Here is a 27,038-nt window from a genome sequence, read left to right on the forward strand (position 1 = left end):
TGTATGTGTGTGTGTGTGAGCATGTATGTGTGTGTGTGTGAGTGAGTGTGTGTGTGAGTGAGCATGTGTGTGTGTGAGTGAGTGAGTGAGTGAGTGAGTGAGTGAGTGAGTGAGTGAGTGTGTGAGTGTGAGTGTGTGTGTGTGAGTGAGAGTGAGTGAGTGTGTGAGTGAGAGTGAGTATGTGTGTGTGTATGTGTGTGTGAGTGAGCATGTGTGTGTGTGTGTGTGTGTGAGTCAGCAACCGGATAGATTTCCATAAATTATTTTTGAAGTGAGTCTCTTTGACTTTAGGGGAAATGGGCTAATTTGATGAATTTGAAATGTGGTTTATCCATGGACAAGGCATCTATATCCTGAACTCATCTGTTATAACAAAAAGCATCACCAATACATGTGTTATTACATTTACTGTGTGTCATATCATATTAATTACAAGAACGTGTAAGTGTGTTTCCTGTTGAGCTGCAGTTTACGGATAGTAACACAAAGAGGGAATGTGCTACTAAAAAGGATGCATAGCTACTTGATTTGTCTAACTCAGACGGCTGAAGCCTTGTATCAGCTTCAGTTAAAGTTTAAACGCTTTTTTCTTTTGCCTAAAATGCAGTTTTTTTGTAATTCTACCCTGTTATAATCCAGCCCTGCTTTTGGCCATTTCATTTAAAAAAAAAAAAGTAACCTATTCACCAAAAAAGGACGCAGGATGTTAGGTGTCCAGACTACGAATGAAACCAACAGTTTTATCAATCTGAATAAGAAAAGGCTTAATTTGTTTAAAACGAACATTGGTTCATACATATTCAGTCTGTTGTTTAAAATGTTATTTTTTAAAATATGAAAGTATTTGAATCTAGATCTATTTAAATATATATTATTTCACACATTTTGCCTTCCCTGCATCATATGTACATTTTTTTTATTTTTTATTTTGTAAAATATATATATTTTAAATAAATATTGTTTTTGCGACATTTCCGTGTCGTCTTGCTTTACGATAGCTGTGTGACAAGGAAGTTAACTGTCTGCAGAGTTATTTTGGAAAAGTCTGGCGATGTTTTCAACCTGAAGGCAAACGAAAAAAAACGAAATGACCTTAAATACGACAAATTTGACGACTATCACACGCGCCAGCTGAAGGATATGACAATAACCACGATGCGAGAAAAAATAACACATTTTCAACAGTTTTCGTTTCCAGCGCCAGCTAGCTACGTAGCTACGCTAACTTAGCCAGAAGCTAGCTAGCTACGTAGCTACGCTAACTTAGCCAGAAGCTAGCTAGCTAGCGAAGCCAGTTTGTCAGCTTTCATCCTGGGGGAACAACATGTGTTGAGTGCCAAGGCTTTAGGGTTAGATTCTTACAATTCCTATGTGACATCCTAACAGTTGGGTTCCGTTTCTAGACGCTGAGTCATAGCTGGGCTTCCGTCATTTAAACACACACACACACACGATGTGGCTTCAGCAAAGACTGAAGGGGCTGCCGGGTTTGTTATCAAGCAGCTGGGCGAGAAGAGTCCTCATAGGACTGCTGCTGTTCCTCATCTTCTACTGGTACCTGGGAGCGGAGCGGAGATGGAGGCTCTTCAGCGGCTCGGCCATGCCCGGCGGGGCCGCGGGACAGTGCCTGCTGGCGGAGATCCACAGGTGGAAGTCTCTCGTGGAAAGAGGAGAGGGGATATACAGCACGCCTCAGGAGCAACTAGACACACCTTTTGTATCAGGTAACCAGCGGTGGAATGTAACTAAGTACATTTACTCAAGTGCTTTACTTATGTCATGTACAAATGTTGAGGTACTTTTACTTGAGTCTGTTCTTTCCATGCCACTTTCTACTTCTATTCCGCTACATTTCAGAGGGAAATATACGTAGCTTATTGACAGTTAGCTGAACCAGGACCCAGGCGGTTTACTGGGAATCACATACATGAAGTCACATACAGACAAGGGCGTAACTTTGGGTTCAGAGCTCCACTTTTGAGCAAAATTGAACTTATGAGCGTCAAACACTTCATTTTCTGCGTTCTGTTGAATTTTTCTGCATCAATTTATGTTGCAAATGTTTTTATATACGTGAAGGAAATGATAATAAGTTTTTAGGGTGGGTTGCCCCCTGGCCAGTGCTCAGCATAAGTGGACACACCCATGCTTAAGTTGACTAAAAAGAGGAATACAAAAATCATCTTTTGGAAATGGATCTTTATGCCTTAATTTAAAAAAGTGATGAAAAATCCAACATCACATATAACTAAATAACATACAAATAACTGGCCTTTAAAAATAAACATCTGCCTGCCTCTATGGGAATTTAACATAGGTGTGTACTGACTTATGCCCTCTGTATTTTTAAGGAAGAACATTTATTTATTTACGATAAATTATTCATTCACAAAGAACATTGGTGTCCTTAAAGGTTGGATTTTTCCTAATTTTTAATAAAGGCATTACAATCAATTTCCAAAAGATGATTTTTGTATTCCTCTTTTTAGTCAACTTTAGCATGGGTGTATTCCCTTATGCTGAGCACTGTATAGGAAGTAATTTACATACAAGGGCGTAACTTTGGGTTTAACATTGGGGGTTGAGATTTCCACTCTTGAGCAAAATTGAAATTTTGAGCGTCAAACACTTAATTTTCTGCGTTCTGGTGAATTTTTATGCATCAATTTATGTTGCAAATGTCTTTATGTAAAGGAAATGATAATAGGTTTTCAGGGTGGGCTGCACTGGCCAGTTTGGATTATAGGTGCGGTTGTAACCCAATCCCTCCTGTAAATTACGCCTACGTTTACAGATACAAATGGCTCGCTTTGTGAGATTAATAATGAAAGTGTTCAGTGCTGGAATGTAACCAAGAGCATTTACTCAAGTACTGTAACGTTACTTAAGTACAAATGTTGAGGTACTTTACTTTCTACTTTTACTACTGCTACATTTCAGAGAGAAATATTGTACTTTTTACTCCGCTACATTCATCTGTTACAGCTTTAGTTACTAGTTACTTTAGTTACTCCACTACATTCATCTGTTACAGCTTTAGTTACTAGTTACTTTAGTTACTCCACTACATTCATCTGTTACAGCTTTAGTTACTAGTTACTTTAGTTACTCCACTACATTCATCTGTTACAGCTGTAGTTACTAGTTACTTTAGTTACTCCACTACATTCATCTGTTACAGCTTTAGATACTAGTTACTTTAGTTACTCCACTACATTCATCTGTTACAGCTTTAGTTACTAGTTACTTTAGTTACTCCGCTACATTCATCTGTTACAGCTTTAGATACTAGTTACTTTAGTTACTCCACTACATTCATCTGTTACAGCTTTAGATACTAGTTACTTTAGTTACTCCACTACATTCATCTGTTCCAGCTTTAGTTACTAGTTACTTTAGTTACTCCACTACATTCATCTGTTACAGCTTTAGATACTGGTTACTTTAGTTACTCCACTACATTCATCTGTTACAGCTTTAGTTACTAGTTACTTTAGTTACTCCTCTACATTAATCTGTTACAGCTGTAGTTAATAGTTACTTTAGTTACTCCACTACATTAATCTGTTACAGCTGTAGTTACTAGTTACTTTAGTTACTCCACTACATTCATCTGTTACAGCTTTAGTTACTAGTTACTTTAGTTACTCCGCTACATTCATCTGTTACAGCTTTAGATACTGGTTACTTTAGTTACTCCACTACATTCATCTGTTACAGCTTTAGTTACTAGTTACTTTAGTTACTCCGCTACGTTCATCTGTTACAGCTTTAGTTACTAGTTACTTTAGTTACTCCGCTACATTCATCTGTTACAGCTTTAGTTACTAGTTACTTTAGTTACTCCGCTACATTCATCTGTTACAGCTTTAGATACTAGTTACTTTAGTTACTCCACTACATTCATCTGTTACAGCTTTAGTTACTAGTTACTTTAGTTACTCCACTACATTCATCTGTTACAGCTTTAGTTACTAGTTACTTTAGTTACTCCGCTACATTCATCTGTTACAGCTTTAGTTACTAGTTACTTTAGTTACTCCGCTACATTCATCTGTTACAGCTGTAGTTACTAGTTACTTTAGTTACTCCGCTACATTCATCTGTTACAGCTTTAGTTACTAGTTACTTTAGTTACTCCGCTACATTCATCTGTTACAGCTTTAGTTACTAGTTACTTTAGTTACTCCTCTAGATTCATCTGTTACAGCTTTAGTTACTAGTTACTTTAGTTACCCGCACGTTCATCTGTTACAGCTTTAGTTACTAGTTACTTTACCTACCCCACTACATTCATCTGTTACAGCTTTAGTTACTAGTTACTTTAGTTACTCCGCTACATTCATCTGTTACAGCTTTAGTTACTAGTTACTTTAGTTACTCCGCTACATTCATCTGTTACAGCTTTAGTTACTAGTTACTTTAGTTACTCCTCTAGATTCATCTGTTACAGCTTTAGTTACTAGTTACTTTAGTTACTCCGCTACATTCATCTGTTACAGCTTTAGTTACTTTAGTTACTCCTCTACATTCATCTGTTCCAGCTTTAGATACTAGTTACTTTAGTTACTCCACTACATTCATCTGTTACAGCTTTAGTTACTAGTTACTTTAGTTACTCCGCTACATTCATCTGTTACAGCTTTAGTTACTAGTTACTTTAGTTACTAATTACTTTAGTTACTAGTTAAATGTAGTTTATAAAACCAGATGTTTGATTCTAAAGTAAACTAGCCGACAATAAAATGGACTACAAGACTACAGCTGAGATGATGAGACCATTAAACACACAGCTGGTTGGATCCTTTACACTTTCTACAATGGGAGGATTTTTCTGCATCAATTACTTTTAATACTTTAACTACATTTTCCTGATGATACTTACAGACTTTCACTTAAGTAACATTTCTCAATGCAGGACTTTTACTTGTAACTGAGTATTTTAAAGGGATACGCCATCGTGTGTTGAAATAGGGCTCATCAGGGTCTCCTCTAGCTGTAGATAGGTGAGGTCTCCTCTAGCTGTAGATAGGTGGGGTCTCCTCTAGCTGTAGATAGGTGGGGTCTCCTCTAGCTGTAGATAGGTGGGGTCTCCTCTAGCTGTAGATAGGTGAGGTCTCCCCTAGCTGTAGATAGGTGGGCTCTCCCCTAGCTGTAGATAGGTGGGGTCTCCTCTAGCTGTAGATAGGTGGGGTCTCCCCTAGTTGTAGATAGGTGGGGTCTCCTCTAGCTGTAGATAGGTGGGGTCTCCTCTAGCTGTAGATAGGTGGGGTCTCCTCTAGCTGTAGATAGGTGGGCGTCTCCCCTAGCTGTAGATAGGTGGGGTCTCCTCTAGCTGTAGATAGGTGGGGTCTCCCTAGCTGTAGATAGGTGGGGTCTCCCCTAGCTGTAGATAGGTGGGGTCTCCTCTAGCTGTAGATAGGTGGGGTCTCCTCTAGCTGTAGATAGGTGGGGTCTCCTATAGCTGTAGATAGGTGGGCTCTCCTCTAGCTGTAGATAGGTGAGGTCTCCTCTAGCTGTAGATAGGTGGGGCTCCTCTAGTGCATGTTTTTTTTTAGCCACTCTTCAGATTAGCTTAAGCGTGAATGGAATCCTATGTTGCCGGTTAGCATGTTGTGAGTAAAAGTGAGCCAACAAAAGACAAAAAAAACAACCTAATTACTTGCACTGAGACAAAAAAATGCGTTGGCCAGGGTAGACCGCGATAAGAACTATTTCAACAAACGGTGGAGTATTCCTTTAACAGTGTGGTATTAGTACTTTTACCCAAGTAAAGGATCTGAATACTTCTTCCACCGCTGCAGGTAACGGCCATATCCTTATTGACATTGACTCTAACAAACTGTGGGTGGCGTCGTCTTCACAGCCCGGCTCGGCTCCGGTCCACCAGACCGAGTACTCCCCGAGAGTCGGCGTCCGTCTGGAGGGGAAGCGCGCCGAGGCTCAGGCCACCATGCTGTGGTTCCGGAAAGGCGCCGTGCTGTCGGTCCGCTGCGCTTCCCCAGCCGCTCTGCAGTCGTCCCGGGACTGCGTCACCATCAGGGAGGAGTTCATCGCGCACAGAAGCAGACCTAACGTCTACCTCCAGCGAATCCACGTCAACAACCCGTCCGACAAGGCCGCGTCCTTGGACGTCATCTATAGCAAGCCCTCCTTCGGGAGCAAGTTCTCCTCCAGCGTGGAGAAACTGGAGGACCGAGAGATAGTGCTCTCCTCCGGCCGAGTGCCCGTGGAGAACAATCGCATGGTTCTAGTGGTCGTGGTCACCAAGAAGCTGAACGGCAGGATCCAGGTTCCTGCTAAGTTAGAGTATAAAGACAACATCCTGTCAGTGGTGCGGACGTCGGAGCCCATCGAGCCCTCCAAGCTGGAGGAGACCTTCACCGCCCTCAGAGACGGAGCCAAAAAGGAGCTGGCCGAGCTGCTGAGGGCCAGCGTGGACGAGCTGGTTGTAGATCACCAGCAGGCCTGGGTGGACCTCTTCATTTCAGGTGAGCGGAGGTTGGAGCAGGGGCGGAGAGAGTGGAGAGAGTGGGGCAGCTTCTGGGGCTCCAGCCCCGAAAGGTTATCTCACAACCTTCCAGCTCATAACCTTTCCACAATTGGAAAATGAGAATCATATCAAGAGCCAGACATGTAGAGTTTATGGACATGCTTTTTATTAATCGAAAGTAAAAATATTTTTGCCTGTATTATTTGCATGTCTCGTATAGCCTTCTCACGTACAACTTGGTCCATAAAAAGTTAGCAAAAAATTAGGGCTGCTCCCTCTTAGTCGATTAGTCGACTAATCGGTCGTTTTGGTCTCAGTCAACTTAGATTTCTTTAGTCGATTAGTCATGTTTTTATGCTTTTGATTTTCATGCTGAATGACTTATTTTCCAAGAAACGTACGAGCACATCTCTGGTAAACACAAGAATTAAAGTGGTGCTTTTAGCATGACTCTTTGCGGAGAAACTCAGATTTACAGATCTGTCGATTAAATCAACTAATCGATTAGTCGGTACAACTGAATGAGTGTTAGTCGACTCAGAATTTCTTCAATCGAGCACAGCCCTACAAAAAAGCTCCTTAGCCATCATAGAGTTTAGTAAATCAAGCAAAACAAGGCCTTTCACAGCCTGAATATGTAAACTCTCTCTGGTTCTGGGGGGATTTCTGAGTCTCAAAGTCGGCGAATCTGCCAAATTCTGCTTTGAGTGTCGCGTAATTGCAGTTTGAAAAACAGTTTCTCGTCTTTTTTGTTCGGCGCACACGAGGCGGGCCAAAATTGATTGTGAACCCAGATTGATATGCGGGCCGGACCAAACTCTGCGAGGGGCCGGATTAGGCCTGCGGGCCTCGGGTTTGACAGGTGTTTTAGGTTTTTAGAACAAGTTCAACTTTGTGTCATTTCCACTCCACGTCTCTCTCTGACTGGACCGGCAAATCAGTGGAGCAAAAGTTCTGTTACTGGGAAAATATCCACATTCACTCTGTGAACTCTCCTCCAGCACCGGGTACCAAAAATAGCTCATGTGGGCCAACTTAAAAAGAGAAACATCAGATGCTTTTTGCCTCTCTTTAGGTATCCGGAGGGAAAATGAGTCGTCGTCGACATTAGTTGTGTTCTGGTTTTCAGAATGATGAAACAGTCGGGACAACAATGAGACCCAACTAGTACGTCGGCTCTACGGGATGATTCTTTCCCTTGGCCAGGCTGATCTCATGAAGTGGCGTATGAATGACACGCCAATTCGTATGCCATTTTGGTGTGTTATCAAGGCGCATAATCGCTTTTAAGCGTGTTTATCAACGCCGTTCGGGCCGCCATTGACCTACATTACGTGTGAATTTTTGCCGTAGTGCGTAGTATGAAGGAACGTAAGTCTGCGGAGGGGTAAAACACAGGACGTACTTATTTTTTTTTATGTTTCTTTCCTAAACCCAACCGTTTTACAGCGTGTGACATTGGTCACTGTCGTGTTTTTGTCAGTTTCTTCCAGTTTTTTCCCGTGTTTTTTTTTTAGTGTTAATAAAGCCTTTCCCAATATGCAGCCGCGTTCGCGATAGTATGGCACGTTCTCGCGTAGTATGCACGTTCGACCATGATACGACGCGTTCTACCGATAGTACGCGGCTCGTTCTGATAGTACGTACGTTCTCGCGATAGTACGGCACGTTCTCGCGATAACGGGACTATGTTTACATCCGCTGTATACGGCGTAGACATACACGTGGATAGCTCAAAATACGTACAGATAACACGCCATTTGGCTTTAGGAAAGTGGCGTGTAGTGGTTGTGTTTTTCCCCAAATGATGTACAGATTTTTAGGCATTCTGTTCTCAAATGGCTTGAAAGAACGGTGCACATAGCTGCCCTAAATGGGAGGAAAACCTCTCTGTGGTGGCTTCTGTGGCTCCAGCCCTAAATGTTTTCTCAAAAGCCCAGAATCTTTTAGGCCGACTTTACTGTCTTCCAGAAGCCGTAGCGGGCTCCGTTTCAAAGCTAGAAAGAAGATAAAGAAGACGTTGGTATCATGTGGAACTAGACCATCTTCCATTTGGTTCCAACCGTGTCACGCTAGCTTGTTGGGAAGGGGGGCTAATTAACGCTCCAAAGTTAGTCTTAGTTAGCCTGACAAGCCAGACCCACATCAAGATGTTGGGTCTGGGAACTCACCATTGACGGAGCTCAAGAAAAGCTGAACTCCCAAGTCTTAAAATTGTTGAAGGTAGCCTAAAACTTGCATGTCATATTCAAAGGGGTCCGTTGACGATGCATCGTTCGATCCCTATGGCTAAACTAGGGCTGTGCAATTAATCAAAATGTAATCGTGATTACGATTTCGGCTCCCAGTTATCACAAAAAACAGAATAATCAAGAAAAAATGATTTAGCTCATTATGTTTTGCAAGTAAACTCTTATTTTCTCTTGTGTTCCAAATTTAAAAATCAAGTTTCAATAGGAAAAGTATTAAGGCAAAATTCCCAGTTGTATGTTGATGTTTTTATTTATGTAACCTTTTCCACTGTATTTTTTTAAGTTCAATAATTGCAACATCTTTCCAGAAGTCAACGAGTAATTGTGTTAAATTATCGTGATTTCAATATTGACCGAAATAATCGTGATTATATTTTTTTCCATAATCGAGCAGCCCTAGGATAAACATACATACGGTAGAGGTGTGAATCTTCACTGATCTCCCGATACGATTACGATCATCATGTCAGCGATTCAGTTTGATTCGATATGTCGATGCATCACAATGCGTCAAATACATTTTTCTATTAAAGCCATGCAGGATATTTAAGTCATATCTTTTCAAGCTTCAAAAACAATTCTGCAGTGCTCTAATACTAAATAAATGTGATACATAAACCTACAGCACTGAGCACATGGCACTTCCTGAATGTGCAAAACACATACCAGGATATGTAAACAGAAATGTTGTTAGACCTACATTACATTATAAACCGAAATAATCGATTATGAGCCGGCCGATTATCGATGCAGCATCGTCCACGTCCACGATTCGATGCATCGATTATTTGATTAATTTCAACACCTCTAACATACAGCAGGGCTGTAAAAAATACTTAGACCCCGATCGATATAGTGAAGGAATTGTATAGCTGTGTTGAATCGATGCATGCTGTGAAATGCTGCTGACTGCTGTGGATCTAAACTCAGGAGGGATTTTATGGCAGATCATGCTGGCTCCCGTGTTCTGTCAGGAGGTTTGGTAGGTTTTAATCTTTGCGTGGACCGTAAAGACGTTCCTGTTTGGTTGGGTTCTTGCACCTGTGTCAACGTATGCAAAACCTCTGCCAGGAGCTAAATAGGGGACGAAAACATATTTGCCCATTTGTAACTCGCAGACATCACCTTACTTTGGGTTTCTGCTTTTCCACAGAGTGACAGACTCACTAAACCAGTGTTTCTTAAACGTTTTCAGGCCAAGGAGAACTTAGGGCTTCTGCACACTGGCTGCGAGGAGTGAGTGTGGCGGCTGCGTGGCGTTTTCTACGTCTTTGCACACCGGAAACGTGTCTGACGCGGCGCTGCTGCTGCTGCTGCTGCTAGCCTTGTCTGGACACATGTATTTACTGCACTCAAGCAGTAGTATACTTCATGTTCTTCATAAATATATACTGATATGATTACAGCAAAGACAACGTCGGCAGTATTGACGGCAAAACAGAATATTTCGTTGTGCAGTATTTGAAAATCGATAATTATTTCTTATTATTTTAAATAACATTCATATATCTGCATTTAAATGTCAAAACCTCGACTTTCCAACATCAACATGTCATTTATTAATATGTATTTGTGTCTAAATGACATATAAACATCTTTTTCCTGTTCTATTTTGCCTGGAAACGCTTCCAACAAGCTTGCGTGTCGCGTGAAAAATCGGCGTCGGTCTTATTTCGAGCATGCACACGTTTTCGGCGCGGCTCGAGCTGCGCCTGAGACGTGCGCGTCGCGCAGGCGGTGTGTAAGCTCTAAGCTGTTAACATGGGAGCCCAAATAAAAACGGACACGCCACGCAGCCAGTGCGCAGGAGCCCTTACCCAATTTAAAATAAAATAAAATAAAAATAAACTCACACCCCACCTTACTGCCAAAATATCCCCAAAAACAACAAGCCTCCAAATTCAGTTTAATTCAATTCAAACTACTTTATTTACCCCAAGAGGTAAAGAAGGGCAGCTCAGTTTCCAGCAGTCTCCAGACCCCAGGAACAAAAACTTTTACACATAAACACATACACAACAGACAGCAGCTTGTCAGAAGCAAAATCCAAGGGACAGGGCACAGAGTGTACACAGACTGTTTGTTTGAGGCGAGAAATGACAGATACATAAATCAGGTTCGCAAACAAGTTGAACACAAGCAGCTCACACATCAGGACAACAAACCAGGATGCTCTTTCCAGAGACTATTATCTAGATTTAAAAGTCTGATAGCAGACGGAATAAAGGACTTTGAATAGCGGTTTTCGGTTGTCCTGGGTGGTGCCCTGAAGCGCCGGCCTGAGGGCAGTAATGTAAACTGTGAGGACAGAACATGGGCGTTGTTGGTCCATAATTCAACAGTATATTACAGTTACAGCCAAATTTAAATGATAGTTTTTTTTACAAACGGCTGCCTCACGCGTTGTCTCTGCTTTCCGTCTTAATGAGGAAGAATCACGCTGCTTATGGTGAGACATCCGAGGAAGCGATTCCTTTATTCCTCCGTATTTCCTTGAAATGTCACGCTGATCATTTGGGACGTTGAAATTGGAGGCAGTGTCCCAAAACAGTCCGACAACCCAGAAAAAAACAGCAGCTTTGAAAAACAATAATGTTTGAACTGACATTTGAGTTTATTTAATACTGAAAACAACACACCTATGCTCCACACTGTTCAGGCTTTGAAGTCGCTGGCTGACAGTTTGAGAAACACTGTATTTTTATTTTTTAAGATTATTTTTTGGGGGCTTTTTTCCCCTTTTTATTAGATAGTGACAGAGGATAGACAGGACAGGTGGGAGAGAGATGGGAGACGACACGCAGCAAAGGGCAGCCTGTTACTGGGTGAGCTAGAGGTCGCCCCCACTGTTTTGAATTTTGAAGTTAAAAACGTGATATTTAACCGAATATATTCAACTGATTGCAATAATGTAAACACGCAAAGGCAAATCTACGACAGAAGGTAACATTTATTCATGCTAAACCTGCATTGAGTAGCTAAAAGTTATCAGAGTAACGCGCCGTGTGCTTGTGGCTCGGGAACGTCAAGAATAACTCGGGCTGGGTACCGAATTCAGTACTTTTTAGTCACCGACCGAATTAGTATCGAAAAGTGCCTCGTCATTCAATACCACATGTCAATATCTAAGGAGTAAATGTCAACGTTAGTGACGAGCCAATCAGCCCGCAGCATGCTTCTTTTTTCCCCAAAGTTTTTGTTCTTTTTAAGATTGTTGTCGCCTTTTTCGAGACAAAGAATTGACGTTTTAGGTTCCTTTTGTTTGTTTGTTTGTTTGTTTTCCCATAGTTTTTGCCACTTTTTCCAACTTTTGGCGCTATTTTTTGAACATTTTGTCTGATACCCAGCCCTAAGAATAACATTTGACTGTCAAAGTAATCAGTCGATGGGAATCCTCCTTAAAAAGAAATGTTTTGTCCCTATTATCAAGCAGCATCTTTATAATTCTAAGTATGATGTAAGTATGATTTTTTTTTTTTTTTTTGCCTTTTTTGAAACCGCATCTTTATATATGATGTACAGTACAGGCCAAAAGTTTGGACACACCTTCTCATTCAATGCGTTTCTTTTATTTTCATGACTATTTACATTGTAGATTCTCACTGAAGGCATCAAAACTATGAATGAACACATATGGAATTATGTACTTAACAAAAAAGTGTGAAATAACTGAAAACATGTCTTATATTTTAGATTATTCAAAGTAGCCACCCTTTGCTTTTTTGATAACTCTGCAAACCCTTGGTGTTCTCTCAATGAGCTTCATGAGGTAGTCACCTGAAATGGTTTTACCTTCACAGGTGCTGCTTTGTCAGGGTTAATTAGTGGAATTATTTCCCTTATTAATAAAAAAGCAAAGGGTGGCTACTTTGAAGAATCTAAAATATAAGACATGTTTTCAGTTATTTCACACTTTTTTGTTAAGTACATAATTCCATATGTGTTCATTCATAGTTTTGATGCCTTCAGTGAGAATCTACAATGTAAATAGTCATGAAAATAAAAAGGAAACGCACTGAATGAGAAGGTGTGTCCAAACTTTTAGCCTGTACTGTACTTATGTTAACTGCTGTTTTATTTACTACACTTATCCTCCCCTTGTCATGTTATGTCATGTTGTATGTTCTGTGCCTAGATGGCACATAAAAGAAGACTAATAAAAAGTAAATAAATAAATAAAGTAATCAGTCGATGGAAACCCGCTACATGCCCGGTTGTCGTGAAGTTGTGCTTCTTTGCTTCTTTCAGGCGTTGAAATGCGGAAGATCACCGACTCCCACACCCCGTCCAGCCGCACGGTGAACACCACCCTCTACTACATCCTGGCCTCCTCCTGGGCTCCTCTGCTGGACCGGACTCTTACGGGCGAGGACCGCTTGCGCCTCGAGTCCAGCCTGAACTACGCCGACCACTGCTTCAGCGGCCACGCCACCATGCACGCCGAGAACCTGTGGCCCGAGCGCGTGAGCAGCGCCGCCCAGATCCTGCAGCTGGTCACGCTGTGGACCCTGACCCTGCAGAAGAGAGGCTGCAAGGTCCTGGTGGCGGCAGGCGCACACGGCGCCGTGCAGGGCGTGGCGCTCAGCTTCGGAGGCCTCCAGTTCACCGAGAACCACCTGCAGTTCCAGGCCGACCCGGACGTGCTGCACAACAGCTACGCGCTGCGCGGCATCCACTACAACCAGGACCTGATCAACCTGGCCGTGCTGCTGGACGCCGTCGGGAAGCCCTTCCTGCACGTGTCGGTGAAGCCGCAGGAGAAGCCGGTGAAGCTGTACGCCTGCGAGGCGGGCTGCCTCAACGAGCCCGTGGAGCTGACGTCGGAGACCAAGGGCCACACCTTCCCCGTGATGGTGACGCAGCCCATCACGCCGCTGCTGTACATCTCCACGGACCTGCGGCACCTGCAGGACCTGCGCCACACGCTGCACCTCAAGGCCATCCTGGCCCACGAGGAGCACATGGCCAACCGGTACCCGGGCCTGCCCTTCCTGTTCTGGTTCAGCGTGGCCTCGCTCATAACGCTCTTCCACCTTTTCCTCTTCAAGCTCATATACAACGAGTACTGTGGGCCCGGCGCCAAGCCCCTCTTCAGGAGCAAGGTATAAACAGCGCTGATAAAACACAACTGGAAAGACTAAACTGCAAACTGATCTGCTCTGGTTTTGTTTGTTTTTTGACTCTTTTGCGTGTGGTGGCAAAGATTTCCTCTCTCTCTCTCTCTCTCTCTCTCTGCTCTCTCTCGCTCTCTCGCTCTCTCTCTCTCTCTCTCTCTCTCTCTCTCTGGGTTGGTTTTTGCTTTCCACCTTCTCCGAGTGAACTCTAATTTTCCCGCCCATTATGCGTTGGCATAATCCCCCTCCCTCACAGGGGTGATTCTGCAGGTTTGTTGAGAAAGATTTCCCGGCAGCTGTTTCCTCTCACACTCTTTGTGAGGCTACATCTATACCGCTACGTTTTGGTTTTTAAGCGTTTGAGTACTGATCCAAAAGCGATCTCCGTGCACACACCAGTGTTTTTAGCTCCAGTAGAAGAACTTAATCTCAATTTTAAACGAACACGCCCCAAACCAAAATATCTCATCAACATCCTGGTATGCTGGACATAACCAGGAGGCAGCGTGGAGACTCCGCCCCGCTGCTGGTAGCGGCCATGGTAACATTAGTAGCTTTAAGTCTCAGAGAACGAGACGTCGTGACCGATAAGACCCAATCAGGACGGAGAAGCGTTGGCGTCGGTGTCGGCGTCGCCAAAGGTCTCCGTTTGGCGGCCGTTGAGACTGAAACACAACCCTGATGTCTCCGGTTTAGGGATGAACAGATACCGATTATTAGTAGTTAATGAAAGCGATATTTGTAGCCGATATGCATTTACAGTGAAAATGAAAATCTTTAAGTCAAAATTTTATATTTTTGGAATGTTTCAAACTCCCAACAGAAAACTTAGTTTAAAGCAACACCAAATCACTTTTCCTCTTCGGTCCCCCTACAGGTTGGAAGCGGAATTGTCCATTGTAGTTTTTTATGTCTCATTGGAACTACAGATCCGCTACCCGATCTGGCAAACTTCCAAGAGCGCTCTTACTGGGTGAGCAAGAGGCCGCCCCACTTTCAGTAATTATTCAATAAATTAGAAACTTTCAACTTAATCCCCAGTAACAGAGAGTCAGACAGTGTTGTGGGCGGGACATTAAGTCCGAAGCAGAGGGGCAGACACAGAGCTGTAGCCAAAGTAGACCACTATTTAATTCATTAACTTTATCGGTTATCAGGCAAATAAAACGCTGATACAGATCATCTGAAAACGGCTTAAAAAAACGAGCCGATAATCAGCCAGGGCCGATGATAATCGGTCCATCCCCAGTTTAGAGGCTCTGAAACGCTCCGAGCAGGAAACACTTCGTTTTTTTTAAACCAAAACGTAGCGGTGTAAATGTAGCCTAAGCCGTTAAAATCACCCGTTGAAAAGTAGCCTTCGTATAAGATCACAGACCTTGGAAGTTCCAGTTAACCGTTTGGTCTACGTCGGCATTTCACCGCACCGTCAGTTCGACTGCAGTTGTCATTATGGGATGTAAAGCATTTGTTGATTTCAATGGAAGAAACAAAACAAGCACAAAAGTTTATTTAATATTATTTTACTGCAGCCGTACTGCATTCACGTTCTTCTGAGCTTTCTTACGGGACCATACCAGTGTTTTTGCATTTATAATAAATCAAGTTGTTTACTTTAAGTGAAGGAGCATTTTCCAAAGTGTAATAGGTTTTCTTGCCTTTCTCCATAAGGAAGTTCATTCGTTTTTATAATCCGTTCCAGTGGACATTGTGTCTGCTTTTATTTTTGTAAGTAAGACTAACTTTATTGTTGTTAAGGAAGCTGTTAGACATTTCAGTTTGAGTGTGCAGTTTTTGACCACTAGTAGCGCTGTGTTTAAGGCTGGGTATCGCCACTGATTTCTCTGGTTCTCTCAGGTCCCGCTTTGATTTGATTTCCGATTCAGCTTATATTTGAATGATCCGATACTTATGATTAACTCTCCTGTTGTCCTCGGGTCAAATTTGACCCATTTTCAAAAAATGTTTCTATATCAGAAATTTCTTTCAAACAAATTGTCCAAAAAAGTAACGTTGCTGGTTCACTAGAACGCTCTTACCAAGTTAAATAAATAATCAGTTTACAACTTTCATTGAATTTGGGTGTTTTAGTCAATTCTATAGCATTTGGAGAAAAAACTATTGATAAAACAATGTCAAAAAAGTCACAAATGTCAAAAAAGTAAAAATAAAACTGACACAAAAGTTGTAAAAAAGTGACACAAATATTTTAAAAAGTGACACAAATGTCAAAAAAGTGACAAATGTAAAAACATAAATAAATAAAATGCTTTAAAAATGTTTGGAAATTTTTTAAAAGGCTCAGAAAACGTCGACAAACGTTTAAATATATATTCCGCTATCTATATTCCGCTACTTTTGTGAACACCAAGACTTTTGTAAACTTATTTCAAGCACCAAAACAATTGAGTGTAGGTATGTTTTCACAAGAGATTTGAGAAATATTAGGTATTGCGCCAGTTGATATATCGCAATGATGATTTAAAAATAAACAATAATATATAGTGCAGCACTAATACCCAGCCCTACTCACTTTTACACAATTACTGATTTGCAGGAAAGTCACATGGACAAGATTTGTAATAAATGATCCACATTGGTATGGTCCTGTACAATCATTATTTAAGGAAAAGCTTTTTTTATTTTTAATTACAGCTTGAATTTCATTACCTAAGCTCTGGTCGTCGGTGCGGTCATTCGCTGTAACATTGTGCTCACCGAAGTGAATTGCTGAAATACAGCTACATGGTGAAAACTTCGGATCAGACTTTCAGCTGAGTCGGACTTGTTCAGAGAAAGAAACGAAGGTGAACAGTCTGTCTGTAGTTGTGCGCACTTGAAAACACTTGAAACATTGCTCATAACCCCTCGTTGCACAGTTTTCCTGTGCAACGAGGGGTTATGAGCAATGTTTCAAGTGCTTTAAGGCTCTGACGCGCCAACCTGACGGAGTAAGTTGGAGTAAATCTTACTCTTCTTTTAAGGGAGATGATTGTCATGAATCGACCCAAAGCATATAAGGCTCCATCTACACTACTACGTTTTGGTTTTTAAAAAAACGAATGTCTTTAGCTACGTATACTAGAGGTGTGAATCTTCACTGATCTCCCGATTCGTTTACGATTATCACGTCTTCGATTCGATATCTCGCTGCATCTCGATGCGTCAAATACATTTTTCTATTAAAGCCATGTAGGAGTTTTAAATCATAGCTTTTCAGGCTTCAAAAACCAAACATTCTGCAGAGCTGTAATACTAAATAAATCGGATACATAAACCTATACAGCACTGAGCACACGGCAAGACTGAATGTGCAAAAACATACCAGAATATGTCAACAGAAATGTTGTTAGACCTACATTAAATTCTAAACAGAAATAATCGATTATGAGTCGGCCGATTATCGAAGCAGCATCGTCCAGGTCCACGATTCGATGCATCGATTATTTGATTAATTTCAACACCTCTAACGTACATGCCTCACGTCCACACTACTCCGGCCGCCCCGAGCCCCTAAAACAGAGAAATCTGGAAACACCGCTGCCCCCGTTTTGGTTTGAAAACTCCGGCTTGCGTTGTAGTCTTATCGGTTAGCTAGTCAGTCCATTGTTGTCTTTTCTTTTCACGTGCCCAGGGTGTGTGTGTGTGTGAACGGTCCAGAGCCCGACCGATAAAGGATTTTTAAGGCCGATATCGATGCAAATATTTGGTGATTTAAAAATCTGATATTGCGATATATCGGCCGATATACCGTATATTATTAAAATAAATCCAGAAACGTGTAACGAAACATAAACGAGTTCCCTAACATTAGTTATTTGTAGTTATTTATGAGTCCTCACTAGAATAACATGATAACGCAGTTTAAAAATAAACTTGTTTGTTTTATTGTCATAACAGAACATCAAAATATATGTTATATAATATATATATAAGTTCTGATAAATAAAATGTATAAAAATACAAAGTTAAGATATGAGACTTAAAGGGTTAAATGCGATGTTGTAGAGCGCCCTCTGGTGGACAGGCTACGCAACGCCAACACTCAGGACAGGGTTGAAGGGGGTTTCGTCCGTTTTTATTTTGGGACAATGCACATTAATGAACATCTGCATTGAAACAACAAAAACAGACGTAAACATGCCGGATTATAGCCACAGGGCTAATTTACATCCGTAGTCCCCAGACAAATTACATAAATACAGAAATTACAACCTACAAATCTAAAAAAAAAAGAAAATTTTATTTTTTTAAATGTATTTATCAGCCGTTATAAAGAATATTTTTTGGGCTTTTCCGCCTTTAATGGACAGGACAGGGAGAAAGGGGGCAGAGAGAAAAAGTGGAGAGAGAAGGGAAGACATGCAGGAAATCGTCACAGGTCGGACTTGAACCCTGGGCCTCTGCGTCCAGGCATAAACCTCCAAATGTATGTGCGCCTGCTCCGCCCACTGATCCAACCCGGCCACTTATCGGCCATTATAAATACCGACAGTTTGGAAAATGCCTAATATCAGCCGATAATATCGGCCCATTGATAAGTCGTTCGGGCTCTAGCGTGGTCATGTGACACGTGTTAATGTGGACGGAGATTAGTTCTGCTGCTGGGCTAAAACTCTTGTGTGGACGGAGATCGTTTTTGTCTCAAAAACGCTGCTTAAAAATGAAAACGTAGCCGTGTGGATGTAGCCTTAAAATTGGAACTCAGTGTAGTAAGATGTTGCTAAAAGTCCCCAACGTCTGTTGTCATGTTAAAACAGCTGCTTGTTTACAGATGTTCTTACAAAAAAAGAGAGAGTTGTTGAGACCGGCTGGGTCCGTGTAACGAACTTATCACTTTCGATTTTCTAAGCACAAAAGGACATTTGGAGGAAACAGAAAAACGGGTTCCAATATCCAATTTTTCATTTTGTTCCGCCTTGACAAATTTAAAAAATTTGATTTAAAACTGTTTTTCCAAATTTCTGTTTTTTATTCAGAGGATCAGAAATTTTGAAAATTACAAAATTTGCGTCTGGGCTCCAATTATTCATAATACTGCCATGGTGTTCTCTCCCTCGTTCCACCTAGCTTCATCGAAACCATCCGTTGCACCTCTGACCCCCCCAAAGTCTGTCAGTTTTTTAGTTTTTTTTTGGTCCACATGCAGTTAATGACCTGAATATTCAGCAAAGTAGAGGAAGAGAATACCATCGCAGTATTGAATAATTGGAGCTCAGACGCAAATTTTCTCAATTTCTGATCCTCTGAATTAAAAAAAAAACAAAAGAAAATTGGAAAAACAGGTTAACATTTTTTTTTTCCAAATGTCAGTTTGTGCTTAAAAGAAAATTGAACCGATAATCGTTACGCTGACTCGGCCGGGCACTTTTAGAGAAGGGTGTGCTGCTAAATGTTCGTCTCTGATCAGCTTGGACTGTGTGTGCTCCCTTTGCCAGAAGTCTTTATCTACTGTTACTGATGTTTTATATTGAATCGCTCAATTAAATTTCAAGAAATCTCTGGGTTGGCTTTGGCTCTTCACTGCTGACTGATCTGTCGCACCCTGTGGTGCTCCAATCACAGCTCTCTCATCTTCCGCACGTCTGTATTCTTTCATTTCTTTCTTCTTTTCGGGGGAGGCAGGTGTGGAGGTCGCGGCTAGAAGGGATACAGCTTTGGCCAGAAGTTACACAAAATAGTTTTAACCCACCTGTTCTGTACGTGTATATCAGACATTTGGATTTCTTTCAACCAAATTGTCAAAAAAAATAACATGGGTGGTTCCATACAACGCTCTTTACAAGTAAAATAAATGGATCAGTTCACTGTTCTCACTGGATTTGGGTGTTTTATTCAATTTTATATCATCCATCCATCTTCGTCCGCTTATCCGTGGGGGGGGGGGCAGCAGCTCCAGCAGGGGACCCCAAACTTCCCTTTCCTTTCCCGAGCCACATTAACCAGCTCCGACTGGGGGATCCTGAGGCGTTCCCAGGCCCAGGGTGGAGCTATAATCCCTCCACCTAGTCCTGGGTCTTCCCCCCCCCCGAGGCCTTTTTATATCATTTGGAAAAAGAAAATAAGAATTGGTAAAAGAACACTGAAAAACAAATTGACAAAAATGTCTAAAAAAAAATAAATAAAATAAAGCTTCAAAAACGTTGGAAAAAAGCGACAAAAGGTTTTAAGAAATGTCGGAAAAAAATGACAAAAAACGTCAGGAGAAGCGTAGAAAAACAAAAAGTTGCATGGGTGATGGGAAGACAACACAAGATTTAAGCAACATCATCTACTACATCCTACTTACCGTTACGATGTTTTGCTCTACAGCGGTGTTACTTTATACACTTACTGACCTTTTTTTTTTCTTACTCTTATTTTTACTTTGCATTTGACTGTGAGCGACTGCAAATAAACCATTTCCTCTGAGGGGGGGGATCAACAAAGTATTCTGATTCTGATTTTGCGTAATCTAATGTAATCTAATCTAATGTAATCTAATGTAATCTAATCTAATGTAATCTAATCTAATGTAATCTAATCTAATGTAATCTAATGTAATCTAATCTAATGTAATCTAATGTAATCTAATCTAATGTAATCTAATCTAATGTAATCTAATCTAATGTAATCTAATCTAATGTAATCTAATGTAATCTAATCTAATGTAATCTAATGTAATCTAATCTAATGTAATCTAATCTAATGTAATGTAATCTAATCTAATCTAATCTAATGTAATCTAATCTAATCTAATGTAATCTAATGTAATCTAATCTAATGTAATCTAATCTAATCTAATCTAATGTAATCTAATCTAATCTAATGTAATCTAATCTAATGTAATCTAATCTAATCTAATATAATATAATCTAATATAATCTAATATATTTTAATACTTTCGCCCAGGAAATGCGTGTTAATTCCCAGGAAGTGTTTTTTAATCCAAACCACGGACTTTTTCCTAAACTTAAAGGGTGTAGTAGGTAAGACTAATAAAACGTAACTTTCTTGAAATGGAGACTGTAACAAAGACAACATACACATGCATATGTTAGAGGTCTCAAAGTTTAAAATGTTGTAGAGCTCCGCCCCTGGCCCTGAGGCAGTATTACGAATCCAACTATGGCCACGTAAAGACTCGCCCTTCAATAGCATTTATTGGCCAATCTAATCTAATATAATCTAATATAATTTAATACTTTCGCCCAGGAAAAGCATGTTCGTTTCCAGGAAGTGTTTTTTAATCCAAACCATGGATCTTTTTCCTAAACTTAAAGGTGCAGTAGGTAAGACTAATAAAACTACCTTTCTGTCATATCTGCTGAAACTGACCCTATGTTCCAGGAGAACTACATGAAGTCATTTAAAAATAAATCCAGCTCCTCTGGCTCCACCTACAGCCTGGAGTGAGCATTGCAAAAATCCACAGATGCACCAATCAGGGCCGGGGGGGGGAGGGGGGGGAGGGGAGAGGTGTCTTACTGCACGTCAATCACTGCACATGCACACACGCATTCATTCTCCCTTGTGGGGGGAGGGGCTTAGGAGACCGTTTTGGGCTTTAGCGGAAAAAGGAGGAGAGGGACTGAGAAGTTGTCGATGTTCAAATTCTTCGGCTAAGTCCTGGATCGTCTCAATCCTTCCTACGGCACCTTTTTAACGTTTCGTCGCGGCGTCTAAATATAACTGTCGTCGCCGTAGCCGTGTCCCTTCTAGCCTCCGCCAGGTGTGGTGTGGGGGGGGGGGTGTTTGGGGTTCGTGAGTCCGTTTTTCCCAGCTGTTTTCTAACCCTTCCGCTCTGACTTCACCAGGTCGCCCACAAAAGTGAGGACGGCTGCTGTGACCCCAGGAATGCTGCTTGAGCAACGCGTGTTGAATTCAACGTGTGTGTGTGTGTGTGTGTGTGTGTGTGTGTGTGTGTGTGTGTGTGTGTGTGTGTGTGTGTGTGTGTGTGTGTGTGTGTGTGTGTGTGTGTGTGTGTGTGTGTGTGTGTGTGTGTGTGTGTGTGTGTGTGTGTGTGTGTGTGTGTGTGTGTGTGTGTGTGTTCTGCTTGACCTTTTGGCAGCAGGGCGAGATAATGCATAATAAATAATGGGTGTGCTGCAGCTGAATGACAGCCATTCTTTTTTCTATTTGGTGTTTTTATTAAAAGTGCAAGATGAATGGGATGAAAGACGATGCACCAGGAAGACGTGAATGTGACATTAGAAGGCAGGAGAGCAAAAAAAAAAAAAAAAAAAAAAAACGAAAAACGTACAGTCTGTCCTGCTGTGAGACCATGTCCCCCCCCAGGGGTGTCAAACTCATTTTAGTTCATGGCCCACGTACAGTAACCCTGATTTGATCACAAGTGGACCAGACCAGTAAACCAGACCAGAAAGACTCAGAAACTAGACCTGCCACACCGTTTCTCGTCAGCTCGATGTTGGCAAACGCTCGTTGTTGACAGACCCGGGAGAGAGGGGTAATATTCAGAGAAAAAACTCAGAATATCTAAGATTGAAGTCGTAAATTTACAGAAAAAGTACTCCGATATTCTCTGAGCAACGTGACATCGTGACTTTGCGTAAAAATACACGACCACTTTCCTACAGCCAAGAGGTGTGTGATCTGTACGCGCTTTGAGCTATCCACGTGTATGTCTACGCTGTACACAGCGGATGTAAACGTAGTCCCGTTATCGCGAGAACGTGCCGTACTATCGCGAGAACGTGCCTTACTATCGCGAACGAGCGTCCCGTACTATCGCGGGAACGTGCCGTACTATCGCGAGAACGTGCCGTACTATCGCGAGAACGTGCCGTACTATCGCGAGAACGTGCCGTACTATCGCGAGAACGTGCCGTACTATCGCGAGAACGAGAACGTGCCGTACTATCGCGAGAACGTGCCGTACTATCGCGAGAACGAGCCGTCCTATCGAAGGAACGAGCCGTCCTATCGCAGGAACGAGCCGTCCTATCGCGAGAACGTGCCGTACTATCGAGCGTGCGTGCCTACTCGAAGAACGTGCATACTATCGCGAGCGTGCCGTACTATGCGGAGAACGTGCGGTACTATCACTGAAGCGAGCGTGCCGTTACTATCGCGAAACGAGAACGTGCGTACTATCAGCGAACGTGCCGTACTATCGCGAAGCGATGCCATTACTATCGCGAAGCGTGCGTACTATCGCGAACGCGTGCGATACTATCGCGAGAACGTGCCGTCCTATCACAGGAACGTGCCGTACTATCGCGAGAGAACGTGCCGTACTATCGCGAGAGACGTGCCGTACTATCAGCGAAGCTGCGTCCTATCGCAGGAACGCCGTACTATCGCGGAGCACGCAGTCCTACTATCGCGAGAACGAGCCGTCCTATCGCGAGAACGAGCCGTACTATCGCGAGAACGAGCCGTCCTATCGCGAGAACGTGCCGTCCTATCGCGAGAACGTGCCGTCCTATCGCGAGAACGTGCCGTACATTGGGAAAGGCTTTATTAACACTAAAAAAAACCACAAAAACACGGGAAAAAACTGACAAAAACACAACGGTGACCAACGTCACACGCTTTTAAACGGTTGGCAGTCTGCGACGTAAACGTACACGCCACTTTCTAAAGCCGCGTGGCGTGTTATCGCGAGGCTACGGCTGGGTTTAGGAAAAGAAGAACCGGTTAGCGGTAGCCTGGTGAGAGCGTCCTGATCTGGCGAGCTCCAGTTTTCCACTCGCAGATCAGTCTGGCATCTTGAGATGAGAGAAAATTTGGAGCCGTTCGCCAAACGACCGACCAATCAGCGTTGAGTTTCGAAGCGACTGTTCAGTCTAAACAACGTGGCGTCTTCCACGGAGGAGATGAGCGTAGCTATCGCAGCGAGTTTTATCAGAATCAGAAAGTATTCCTTCATTGGAAGAAGAGCAAAAAATGACAGCACTGGAGGCTTTTCTCGGAGGAAAAGATGTTTCTGCTCTTCTCCCGACTGGTTTCGGCAACAGTTTGATCTGATTGGTTGATTTGACCCGTCTATCACTAACTATAGGTGGTGATAGACAGATGGTTTATCCAATCAGATAACCAGGATTTTCGCCCCTTCACCAAAAGTTCTCCAACGGAAAGTTCCCAGATGGAGACGCCGAGCAAATGCGAAGCGATCCATCTGGCGTTTGACCCCCCCGCCCCTCCCCGACCAACCTCCCTTCGGGGATTTTCGCCCTCTCATACTACTCGCTATGGCGTCAATTCACACGCAATCGCAAGGTAACGTAAGTCAATGGAGGCCAAACTGCGTTGATAAACACGCCAAAAAGCGAGTCACGAGAGATTTAAGTGGTAAATTGGGTTGAATAACTTTACAGTTTTCACACTTTGCCGAGTCATCCAGCGGGGCCTGATTGGACCCTTTGGTGGGCCGCTTCTGGCCCACGGGCCGCATGTTTGACACCCCTGATGTAGAGACATGTAAGGTCTACGTCACTTTAAAACCAAATAGGGCTGTAACTGACCATTATTGTCACTATTGATTGATCTGCTTGTTTTCTTGATTTAAATCAATTTGTCTATAAAAATGTTAGAAAATCATTAAAAAAAAAAAATGCCCGTCACAAGTTTACATATCTGAATGTCTTTTAGCTGACCAACAGTCCACAACCTGTAGTTATTCAGTTTATGCAGCAAATATTCACCACAGATGCATTCTGGGATAGGAGGAAGAAGAAAAAAAAAAAACACACTCTGGTTCGTTTGCATTTCTTTAAACCAATCAGAATGGTCGCTAAGCTCCAGACGCAGCGACGGCGGCTCTGCTGAACGGTCTCGGGAAGCAGGGGCTTCGGACTGGGAGGGGGACTGAGTACCCAAAGGTGTGAGGTGTGAGGAGGGCCCAAAAAGATGCTAGAGTGAATAGCTGTGGATGCAGGGAGGGGCCCATAGAAAATGCCTTCCTACAGGACCCAGGATTTTGAGCTACGCCCCTGTCGGGAAAGGAACTTGTTCTGGTGGAACATTTGCCCCCCCCCCCACAGAAGTAAACTCCACATCCAATATTACATGAAGTCAACTGTTGATACAGTACAGTAACGTGAGCTATTTAAATCAGCTGATTCATGGTTAAACCTCATTGGCTCTTACTAGGGGTGGGAGTCACCAGAGGTCTCACAATACGATATATCATCACGATACTTATGTCACGATGCGATATTATTGCGATTTTTAACATATTGCAATATTCTATTTATTGCAATTTATTACCTTTTTTTCAAACTTCAAATTTTTACCAATTTCAAATTATGTCCCCAAAAGGAAATTTTGTCAACATCTGTTTTATCTAAAAAGATACATTTCTCCGTTTGTTCATCTCACTTCAATTTTGTTGCTGCAAAATCAGATTGTCAAGCAGACAGACTGACCAACACATATATAATAATAGATCGATACTTGGCATTTGTGTATCGATACAGTATTGCCACTGAAAATATTGTGATACTATGCTGTATCGATTTTTACCAGTGTATCTCTGTGTGTTCTTCGTCCACAGCAATCGGTCCCAAAACGTCCCAGTTAGAGAGGAAACACCCTAAACATATTCTTAGTAAATCTTTACAATCATTCCCTGAAAGAACCGAGCCAATATACGACTTTTCACCGTGGATGTATAACCCACCACACACTTTTTGGGGGTCAGTGTGAACAGAGCAGAAAATCGGCAAACATTCCCTTAAGTTAACGTTATGCTAATGCTAACGGTAGCTAGCTAGCAGTAGCTTGATAGGCAGAAAGCTGAACAAGACATGTTTTAGGAGACCAAAATGTTCCAAATAACTTTAATGAAGTGAAAGCACCCGGTGAGAGAGTCAAAGTATAAGAAGAAAACACAGACAACCGCCAAAAACAAGTTGAGGTCTATTTTAATGTCCCCAGTGTTAGCATGGTTAGCATCGCTAAGCCTCTGTCCTGACTGACAGGTCCTAAAGCATCCCCTGCTTTATCGTCTGTTTTAAAATAAATGGGAGCATCATTTACTAAATGAACATCATGCTGTGTTGAAGAAGACTTGGAACTAGTGATTGAGACCATAAACTCATTATGAAAATGTTTACTGAGGTCATAAATCAAGAGAGAAGTAGGCTCATTTTCTCACAGACTTCTATAGAAACAGACTTCAGCGTCGGCTTCACTTCTCAGACCCGGAAGCCATGGTTACCACATTTCTATTTGTATTTTTAAAGATACACTTTCTGAGTAGGGGCTGTTGGACATCTAGCTTCAAAAAAATGCTTTTACTAAACTGATCACTCTGTCCACTGTCAACTCATGTAAACACGTGTGTGTGTGTGTGTATATATATATATATATATATGTATATATGTATATATGTATATATATATATATATATATATATAAAAAACTTAAATGACAATTGTTAATGGCTGTAATTCTATGTATGGGTTCTCATTGGTTCTCTCCCATCTCTTAGACTTCAAAATCACATGCTTATTGTGACAGATCAAGTAAATGTAATAAGGCACAAAGACCTTATTCAATATTAATTAAGGCACAAATAATGTTAGAAACTTCTCTTTTGTGAATGGAGAGCATTGTCATGTCATTGCATTTATAATTGAGCCTATATGGCCTTTCTGATTCAACATATTTGAGGATTGTTCAGCATATTAATTTTATGTTTGTGGGTTTTATCCAGTCTCCTTATTTCATGTGAACTACTGAGTGTGCCTTAATGAAAAAAAATAAGCTAATGGCTATAGCCATAATTTGATTGGATTGTACTTGAATGGTTTGTGATCATGTAAAAGTTTAATTTTAAACTGCGAATAAAAGTTAATTATTGTGGGAAACTGTATAATTATTATGTCATCGGACAACCTGTTGCATATATTTCTTGGTTTAGAACAGCAACATGTTTTTTGTCATTTAAAGCTTTGGTGCGTAACTTTTTTATATTAATTAACGTCCGTTCAATTCAAGCCATCGCCAGATGAGTTGCTACAAAGCTAATTAAGACTATCAGCTCCACGCAACTCCCTCTGGATTTCTCCAGATGTTCAGAAGATTGTAGCATCCGGCGACTTTCGCACACACAAACTCCAGTGAAGATAACGACCTCTTCTGAAGAGTCCATCATGTTTTTTTTTATCCTCCGTGTCCTCCTTGGCTACTAGCAGCTGCGTGGGGTGGGGGTGGTACGCGATCACAAAA

At 41.9% G+C, this 27,038-nt stretch overlaps 1 protein-coding gene across 1 annotated transcript; it reads left to right on the forward strand.

The window, feature by feature from the left end:
- Nucleotides 1-976: 976 nt before the first annotated feature.
- On the forward strand, nucleotides 977-21,976 carry kiaa2013 (KIAA2013 ortholog). Its single transcript, XM_039800883.1, has 4 exons — nucleotides 977-1,724; nucleotides 5,805-6,491; nucleotides 12,994-13,847; nucleotides 21,656-21,976. Exons 1-4 carry the CDS (start codon nucleotides 1,454-1,456, stop codon nucleotides 21,704-21,706), a joined length of 1,863 nt encoding a protein of 620 aa, XP_039656817.1. The 5' UTR covers nucleotides 977-1,453; the 3' UTR covers nucleotides 21,707-21,976.
- Nucleotides 21,977-27,038: the final 5,062 nt, after the last annotated feature.

Source organism: Perca fluviatilis, chromosome 5 (genome assembly GCF_010015445.1).
Source record: "Perca fluviatilis chromosome 5, GENO_Pfluv_1.0, whole genome shotgun sequence".
In the NCBI taxonomy this organism is placed as follows: Eukaryota; Metazoa; Chordata; class Actinopteri; order Perciformes; family Percidae; genus Perca; species Perca fluviatilis.

What these genes read in the sequence shown, in the direction of transcription:
- kiaa2013 (XM_039800883.1), top strand. Translation starts at nt 1,454, where the DNA reads ATGTGGCTTCAGCAAAGACTGAAGGGGCTGCCGGGTTTGTTATCAAGC. An exon ending in AGACACACCTTTTGTATCAG is followed by an intron (nt 1,725 to 5,804) that starts GTAACCAGCGGT and finishes CCACCGCTGCAG; the next exon opens with GTAACGGCCATATCCTTATT. An exon ending in GGTGGACCTCTTCATTTCAG is followed by an intron (nt 6,492 to 12,993) that starts GTGAGCGGAGGT and finishes TGCTTCTTTCAG; the next exon opens with GCGTTGAAATGCGGAAGATC.